Here is a 9,314-nt window from a genome sequence, read left to right as displayed (position 1 = left end):
CCCAGTTAGAGGACTTTAGAGCCCGGCAGGGCGGGCGGGCCTCGGAGTGCTGATGAGCACGTGCGCCCAACAGGTGCTCATAGAGGGGTGCTCTGCGAGCAGCCAGGAATGGCATGGCGTGGAGCGGCAGGTGGCCTGCTGCTGGCTGAGCCTGGCTGCAGGTAGGCGCTTGGTGGCGCCCAGGGGCGGAGCGTCCTGGGGGCGGGGCGTGCCATCCCTGGGGACCGGCCCCCTCCCCCGCCCCCAGGCCAGGCGGACAGCGGCCCCCGGTGGCTGGGCTGGCTGTAGCGGCTACCCGCACTGCACCCAGCGCCCTGTGCCGCCTTCACCTCATCTCTGAGGCCCTGCGCGTTCAGGGGTCCTGCCCGGCTATGGACTCGGCGTCGTCCCCGCCCAGTGCGGAGAGCAAGCGCGCGGGCTGGGGCCTCCTGCGGGGTGCGCGGCGGGGCAGCGCGGGACTAGCCAAGAAGTGTCCCTTTACGCTGGAGCTGACTGAAGGTGGCCCGGCAGGCGGCACGCTCTACGCGCCCATCGCGCCTCCCGGAGTCCCGGGGCCCGGGTCCCCCATGTCGTCCCCTGTGTCGCCCGCCGCGGGCCCCGCAGACCTCGGACCACGGCCACGGGTGAGCCTTGACCCGCGCGTCTCCATCTACAGCACGCGCCGCCCGCTACTGGCGCGCACCCACATCCAGGGCCGCGTCTACAACTTCCTCGAGCGCCCCACGGGCTGGAAGTGTTTCGTGTACCACTTCACCGTGTGAGTAACCTCCCCGCGCTCCTCTGGGCTGGTGCCGCTGCGACCCTGAGGGAAGCGAGGAAAGGCTAATCACAGAAACAGAAATCAGACTGGGAGCTGCTCCCTTAAGTTCAGAGACTCTACTGTGGCTGAGTGGGAGGCATGTAAAGGGAGACACTTGGAACATGGGATATGCCAGCCCAAGAGTTCCCCAACACTGCGCTCTTGGGATGGTGGAACTGCGTTTGTGAGTTAGTCCCCATAGGAGGAGTAAGCAAGCCGGGAGCCCGCCTTTTGGTGTGGGTCAGCAGTGACAGGAGACTCAGGAGCCCCTAGGAGTGACTGGTGTCTGTGTACAAACCTATCCAAGCCTTGGCGGGTATTTCTAGCTCGGGCACTCAGAGTAGCAGGGACTTGTACAGGATAGACCGGCAGGTGCATTGGTGTTGCCCAAGATGTCCAACAGAGGTGTACCCACAGCTTCGGTAACCCAAGCTGATGAAAGTGGGCTGGATGCCCTGAGCCCAGCGGATGCATTATCAGAAGTCCACGAACAACACCTGCTTTAGAGAACAGGGGAGGGAGCGGAACTGCACCTGGCCTTCCCTGCTACCAGGTGGCTCTTATTCTCACTGGCGGCCTGAGAGGGGCAGGGCATTCTATTTTTCAAGGGCAGGGGCACAGGAAGTCATCTCCAGGAAGGGTCTGGTTGCCCTCCTTGCTGCCTCCCCCTGGCCAACTTGAGGCAACACTTCCTGACCTCCCAGCTTCTTGGTGCCCTGCCACCCTCTGATTCAGATTCTACCCTGCCGACCCCGCAGCTAATTGCTTTGGAAGCTCCATTAGCCTTGCCACCTGGGCAGGGCCTCCGCTGGGTGTCCAGGGTTCTGTTTACTCCTCCGAGGCACAGCAAGAGCCAGGCTCACAAAGGTGAGTTCTGATGGCTTCTTGACTTGCACAGGGAGACAAAGATCTTCCATGGCAGCCAGGGCAAGTCCCAGGACACCCTGCCCCCATAGGCATTCTTGGTTTGTCCTTAAGGCCACCCAAGCCCCAGCCTTGCCTCCCAAAGTGCCAGGACCCCTGAGATTTCATTGCTGGTCTGTGTGTGTCTGCAGCGGCCATGGGCTTTTCTCAGGGTATAGGGAATAGTGTGCAAAGACCCCAAGGGGCCTTACCGCTGTAGGAATATCTAGCAAACACATGGCTTGCTGCATCCCAGCACTGACCTGCTGGACCCTAAGATCCTTAAGGTGAAAGGGCTGGGGTGCTGGAGAAGCCCCTACCCTATTACCTCTTTGTCCAGGAGCCCCATTTGTCAAGGTGAGCAGCCTTCAGACACTTACATGGTATCCTCCTGGGGATTCAGGTCGTTAGAATGATCATCGCTAAGTTCCTGACTGTGGTAGCCTGGCCCTGGTGGAGGAAGAGGGCTTGTCCCGCCCCAGAGGAAGTCTGTGCTTACACTGTGCTTTCTTCCTGAATTGGATTGTTCAGCCCTCGGGAAGTTTGCTCAGCAGAGCTGCCTTTGCCCAGCCTTCCCAGCAGCCAGGAGCCACAGGGTCCTGGTGACTTTCTAGATTGGTGGTCTAAGGGCTTCTTTGCTGAGAAGAGGGAGTGAGATGCTAGCTGCTGAGCGGCAGTTGATCCGCCTTCCCCAGCCCTAGCACTGGCTGGCCAAGGAGTGAGTAAGCTGGGAAGACACTGCTGGGCACTGCATGTGGTTTGCCATGACTCTGGGGGAGGGGGTCTCATTTCCAGCACCATTAGGAGGTGGGCAGGACCCTCTGGGTCATACAGTTTGCTGAGAGGAGACATGACCAGCAACTAGGAGCCTGGTCACATCTTTATGGAATGCATGGTCATTCATGCTGGTTGCCCCTGGTGTTGCTCTAAGTAACAAATGCAACATTGGCAGACGGCAAACTCAGATCTTGGTAAGATGAACTCTAGAACATAATTCAGGTGATGATTTTGTGGCTGGAAGGACAGATTTGCTCTTGAAAAGCAGGGAACGAATATGTGGGAGTGGAGGGAGAGTAGGGATGAGAGCCAGCGTCCTGCAGGCTCTGGGGTATGCTTTCCCACATGCATATGGGGAAACAGGCCCGGACATCCTGGCCCCTCCTTGGGGGACCCCTGCCTTGGCCCAAGTAGAGCAGCTCTTCCTGAGTCTGTGCTGGCCTTCTCAGGCTGATAGGGTCAGGGCATGCCCTCAGGCGCTGCCCTTTGCTACTTGGGTCCCCACCCCCTCACCCTAATCCTTTCCTGTGGTCCTTTGTGTCCCCATAGAGAGAAGTCCCCTTCCTAGCTGAGGTCACAGGGGTTTCAACTGCCTCACTGCTGGACTTTGGCCAGGGTCAAGGGCAGATGTTCTGCTGTATTTACTCTGTCAAGCTGCTTGGAGATCCTGGTTGTGACTAGCAGAGGATTTGAGAGACACTACCCCCTCCCAGGTTCTTGAACCTAAACTTGAGCACCTCCTTTCCATCCCCTCACAGTCTTGGCTTGCTCAGTTCTCAAGAACTTTCTGGTGGCTTTTGCTAGTACCTTAGGGAACTGATCACGAGTGGAGCTTGCAGCTGCACCTGGTGGCTGACTGGGCTGGCTTTTCCAAATGCAGGGGCTGCACTGTATTGGCTGTGACTCTTGAGGAGTGGCCACTGGGTAATTGTTCAACAGACGGAGGGAGATAGCTGGCAGGATGATGGAGATGGTGCTGAGGCAGTTGCGGGGCTTTCTGGATGACCAAGTCTTCCCTTCTGGTTCCCTGAAAGCATCTCTATTCTTCAGGATGATGGAGATGGTGCTGAGGCAGTTGCGGGGCTTTCTGGATGACCAAGTCTTCCCTTCTGGTTCCCTGAAAGCATCTCTATTCTTCAGGATGATGGAGATGGTGCTGAGGTAGTTGCGGGGCTTTCTGGATGACCAAGTCTTCCCTTCTGGTTCCCTGAAAGCATCTCTATTCTTCAGCCCTGGAAAAGAATAAATTTTGAGGTGTCTCTTTGGGCCTTCTCTACATACCATCTCCTCTGGGTCCTGGCCCCTTGGTGTCATCTCTTGGTGTCATTCCTTGACTGTCCAGAAATACATAGCCACCTCAACCTGTTCTCAGAGTCAGCCTGGTATTTCTGTGTACACTGTTGCTTGTATGTGGAGCCCTTCATCTTGGCTTGCTCTTAGCTGGGTGGCTACAGGCATTTTTTTTCTTGGCCAGGGCTCTCAACTAGGGAGGAGGAGGAAACAAGCCCATGGAACTCCAATCTGAGGAAGAGCGGCTCTACTCTGGGGTCATGAGGCATGGGGACCTATGACAGGCTAAGGTGGTCCTGGGAGCTACTGAGGCAAGAAAGGAAAGAAGCCTTGGTGCTACAATGACAGGGGTCAGGCCCCAGCTGCTGTGGCCTCTGTTTCTTAAGGAGTTTGGTGCTTCAAGCCCTCTGGTGGCAACAGAGGGACCAGAATGCATGCTTCCTGGGTGTGGTATCCCCTTTGCAAACAGTGGTTGCTTCCAGTGCACAATGCAGGGTGGCATTCACAGCGGGTTTCCCTAGCAGAGGAGAGTTGCAGCTGCTTCTGTCAGTGGCTTCTGAGTAACGAGATGCACAGGTTCTGGCCATGACCTGGCTGCCTCAGGGCCCCTGCTCCTCAGCACCCTTATCTAGGAAGTGGACACTGATTAGTTCCATGGTGCCTGCCAGCTCTGACATTACAGGCCAACTCTTGGCTCCTATGCACCTTGCTGTGATTCTGTTCCCTCTTCGTGAGTCTGACAGGCTGGGGTCAGCCTTCAAGGAGCATGTTCCAGGCCCAGAAGGAGACCAAAGTGGCAAGGGAATGTATAGTCAGTCCGGAGGAAAGGTTGCAGAGAAGCTTCTAGAAGCTCTTATGTGAGGTGCCCAGCCCCTGCCTCTGGCAGGGAGAATGAAGGGATGCGTGCTGCCAGCAAGGGTCACTTGGACACTGAACCTAAGGGATAGTTGCAGAGGGGAGGAGCAGGCCCTTTTGACCCTGTGGGGAAGCATGTGGAGTAACAGGTAGGGCAGGGGGAGGCTGGTCCTGCAGTGCCTCAGGGCCAACGAGTAGGTGGTGCTAACTTGTCACCCCAGCTCTGCTTACCCCACCCAAGGCCCTCTGGGATGCATCCCTCTCACCTCTTCTTGGTGGGAAACCCTTTCTATAGCTGCATTGAGTCTACAGAGCCCCAGACTTCTGAGGACCACAGAGAGTGCTTACTCTATCATATCAGCAGGGTGACTGTGGTCGTCATGGGACCTGACTTTCCATGAGGCTTCCGAGCACGTGAAAAGACTGCCTCTGTAAGCCCTTTATCTCCTACTGTGTGGCCCAGCCCCACTCCCCAGACCTACCCAGAGGCCTCTTGAAAGGCGAAAGGGACTGCAGCAGCACCTCTGTCAAGTATGGCTACTTACTGGGTACAGCTGAAAATCCTGGAGCTCAGAGAGGGTAGATTACTTGCCTAGGGTCACACAGTTGGGTGTGCCTAAGGAGCCAGGAGCTCCTTCTCCATATATCCCATGATGATCTGAACCAAGGAAAGAATGGTCACCGCTCTTCTAGGAGGAGAGACGAGAGTCCTTGGACAGAAGGAGCCTGTCCCCTGAGGATGCTTTGGCGTCCACCCTGACACGTGTCAGCGTTAGTGCACACTGTCACATGTTCAGAAATCTTCCCAGGCAGAGATATGCTCAGTGCCCCTGTCTGTCCCCCTGTCCTGCCCCTCTCTTGCACACAGAGAGTCCATTGGTAAAGCTGTTTTTTGATATTAGCATGTGTCTTGATGCCCCTGAGTGTTAAGAGCCCATACAGGAAGGCAGGCAGCCACCTGGTTCTGTGTGGCTCCTTTTTAGGGCTTTCTTTGTCTTCTCCCTGCTGGTGCTCACCCCACCCTCACAGCCAGGTCTGTGGTCGGCAGGCCTGCTGCCTGGACAACTCTAAGCCCCACAGACAGGCCAGACTGATGACATATGTCTGCAGTATTTTTATCCAGTGACATTCCTGAGCTTGGGAAAGTGGTGGGAAGAGACAGAGGCTGCCAGAGGACCCTTCTGTGGCCTGGGGACAGTCTTGAGGGCCCTACCCATTGCTGTTCTAATAAGCCAGAGCTTCTGTCTTGGCCACTGCCCTGCCTGAGCACAGGCAGATCTGAGATGGGAGCACTTCACATGGTGCTTGCCCACTTTTCTGGCTGCCTCCCGGGGAGTCCCAGCTCTTGTTTATGGGAACTGGGCAGAACACACCTGGATGTGGTTCCAGAAGGATCCAGGCAAAGGCAAAGGTGTCATGGAAAGGAGGCTGGGCCCATTCATAGAGTCACCCTCCCCATATGTCAGCATGTCTGCCAGGCTACCTCCTATAGCAGGAACATGTTTGTGTGTGTGTGTGTGAATATGCCAGTACATATGTGTGTGTGTGTGCATGTGCGTGTGTGTATCATATACATACAGGTGACCTTAACAAGAAGAGGGTTTCAGATCTCTGGGAACTAGAATTACAGGCATCTATGGGTGGATGCTGAGAATTGAACCCTAATTCTCTTCAAGAACAGCAAATGCTGTTAAGCGCCATCTCTTCAGCTCCATGTCATGTCTCTTTTTGTGCTGGGTTCATGCTTCTTTTCTTACTCAAGCTATAAAGCATTGTTTTAAGACAGGGTCTGGTATAATATAAGCTGATCTCAGACTCAGACTATGTAACCAAAGATGACCTTAAACCCTAGAAACTCCAGCACTGCCTCCCAAGTGCTGGGTTTACAGATGTGCACTATACACCCTGCAATATATACTATCCCAATCTGTTTCAAACCTCAACCTTGCTTCCCCTTTTGCCTCAGATTGGACCCAGGACCTTGGGTGTGTTAGGCAAGATCTCTGCCAGCTGAGTCACTTCCCCAGCCTGAGGATGATTCCAAGTTACGTATTACGCTATCTCCAGCCTTGTTCTTTTTGGATGCAAGTTCCTGGGCCATTTGGGTTCTTCTGTGGCCCCACACCAATCTTAGGACTTATTTTTAGTCCTGTGAAAAAAATACCACTGATACTCTGATAGTAATTATATTGAATCTATGCATTGCTTTATACAGCAATGGGTATTATAACAATTTCCTTTGGAGGCCCGAACATGGTCTGATGTTCTTCAACATCCTAGCCAGTTTCTCATGTTGTAATATTCACTGTAGAGATATCTACTTTCTTAGTTATATACATCCATCCTTTTGTAACGAATAGCAGGCTTTGTCTTGATTTTAGTCTTAGCAAGTTAGTGGACAGATATGGCGGGTTGATGATTATGAAAAATGCATTTTGTTCTCTGCATCTTCATTATAGTTCATGGCCGGTTTTAACGTGTGTGTATGTGTGTGTGTGTGTGTGTGTGTGTGTGTATGTGTGTGTGTTGCTTTGTGGTCTCCTGTAGATGTATTTTTCTTTGGGCTGCCAGCTCACAAATAATGACACAAAGACTTTTTAATTATGAAAGCTCAGCCTATAGCTTAGGTTCATTTCTAACTAGCTCTTATAACTTAACCTATTTATATTAATCTATGTTCTATCACATGGTGTTACTTCTCTCTATCTTGCACCTACTGTTTTTTCTCTTGAGTCTCCTGGCATCTCTGCCTTTCTTCTTCCCAGAGTTCTCTCTGTCCCCAGAAGTCCTACCTAACCTCATCCTGCCTAGCTATTGGCCATCCAGCTTTTTATTAAACCAATCAGAAGGTGCCTTGGCAAAAATACATCTTCACAGTGTAAACAAGTATTCCACAAAAGTCTCCCTTGTGGTCTATCCTGTAGGCCACTCTCTGTGCTGGTAGAAAGTGTTTATTCTATGGCTGTGGGTGAGATGCTCTGTGGGTGCCTTGTAGGTCCTTTTAGTCTATAGTGTACTTTATTATCTTCATTATTATTGTTAGTATACATACATACATATATACATACATACATACATACGTGTGTGTGTGTGTGTGTGTGTGTGTGTGATTTGAGACAGGGTTTCTCTGTGTAGTCAAGGCTGTCCTGAAACTCAGAGATCTACCTGCCTCTACCTCCTGAGTGCTGAGATTAAAGGCCTGTGCCACCACTCCCTTGTTCTATAGTGTACTTTAACTCCAGTGTTTCTCCATTGACTTTTTCCTGGACTGCCTTTCCATTAACAATTTGTTCTTGATTTGTATCAATTTGTCATTGATAAAAATCTTAGATTCTGTTTCTCCTTTGAAAACTAATGCTCTTTGCTTTATACAGCAGGGTGCAGGAATTAAGCTGTCGACTCCATTCCTTTACCATTATGTGGTGGACTTCTCTGTCTCTTTTTGGTCTTTGAGAGTTGACTTTCCTGATGTGTGATTACTGCTTCCTTTTTGGTTTTGCTTGTTTTTGTTTTGTTTTGTTGAGTTGTTGAGAACTTTCAGTATCTGTGTTAGTTACTTTTATCATTGCAGGAACATTACAGAACAAGTTAAGGAAAGAAGGATTTATTCTGGCTTACAGTTTAAGCTAGGAAGAGACCAGAAACATTTATTTTTTAGAGTACCACATGAAGCCTTTCTTATAGGGCTAATCTATTGAAGAATTCTTTCAGTTTTGCTTGCTTTATTTTTCTCTTTTCTGAAGGATAGTTTTGCTGGATATAGTACTCTTGATTAGCATCTTTTTAATTCCCTTTTAGGACTCTGGCTATATCATTCCATTCTTTTCTGATCTATAAGGTTTCTGCTGAGAAGGTTGCTGTTAGTCTAATGAGGATTTCCTTACATGTAAGCTCACACTTCTCTCTCGCTGGGTTTAGAAGTCTCTGCCTTGTATTTTTTGGTAGTTTGATGATAAAGTTCCTTATAGAGTATCTTTTTAAATTTGTAATTTAATATGTATGACTGTTTTACCTGCCTGTATGTCTGTGTAAGACATGTGTGCAGTGCCTACAGAGCTAGAAGAGGGCGCTAGATCCCTGGAACTGGAGTTATAGATAATTGTGCACTATTATGTGGATGCTGGGAATCAAACCCAGGCCCTCTGGAAGAGCAGCCAGTGCTTTAAACTCTGATCAATCTCTTCAGCTCTGTAGAGTTTTTGGTTGTATCTATCTACTAGGGGTCCTGTGAGATTCACAGGCTTAAATGTCTGTATCTTTTCCAAAAATTGTGAAGTTTTCAATAATTATTTTGTCAACTATTTTATTGAGTTTCTATGCTGCTTCCCTTCTCTTCTCATTCTGAAAAACCCCACAATCTTTCTGCTTACTCACTTTCTGGCCTCCTACAGGTCTTGCAAGTTTTCTTTGCTTTTATGTATGTTTTATCTGACTTTCTTTTTCGTTACACTTGTATTCAAACTCATAAATTCTTCTGCTTGATCTAGTCTACACTGAGGCTCTAAATAGTGTTTTTTTAATTTTATATATCACCTTCTTTCATTCCAGATATCACCCCCAAACTTACTCTTTGCTAAAATTTTCATTCGTATCACAAAGTATTTTCCCAATTTTATTAAATTGTCTTGCTATAGTCTGTACTGTATCTTATAAAGTTTCCTTTAAAAAATTACTAGTTTCACAGGCAATC

At 50.4% G+C, this 9,314-nt stretch overlaps 1 protein-coding gene across 2 annotated transcripts in view; it reads left to right on the top strand.

Moving 5' to 3' along the window:
* Positions 1-257: 257 nt before the first annotated feature.
* Kcnq1 (potassium voltage-gated channel subfamily Q member 1) overlaps positions 258-9,314 on the top strand; it is a 324,147-nt gene continuing 315,090 nt past the window's right edge. The window contains exon 1 of one of the 2 annotated variants that reach the window (XM_085693393.2): positions 258-623. In XM_085693393.2, the coding sequence (XP_085549519.2) occupies positions 372-623 (252 nt within the window). In that variant the 5' untranslated portion in view covers positions 258-371. Of the gene's footprint in view, positions 758-9,314 lie in introns of both variants that reach the window. The other variant, XM_048458194.3, reaches the window with a different exon arrangement.

Source organism: Myodes glareolus, chromosome 7 (genome assembly GCF_982192425.1).
Source record: "Myodes glareolus chromosome 7, mMyoGla1.1, whole genome shotgun sequence".
NCBI classification, from domain to species: domain Eukaryota; kingdom Metazoa; phylum Chordata; class Mammalia; order Rodentia; family Cricetidae; genus Myodes; species Myodes glareolus.
The sequence above is the reverse complement of the archived record's forward strand: the minus strand, read 5'-3'. Positions and strand labels throughout refer to the sequence as shown.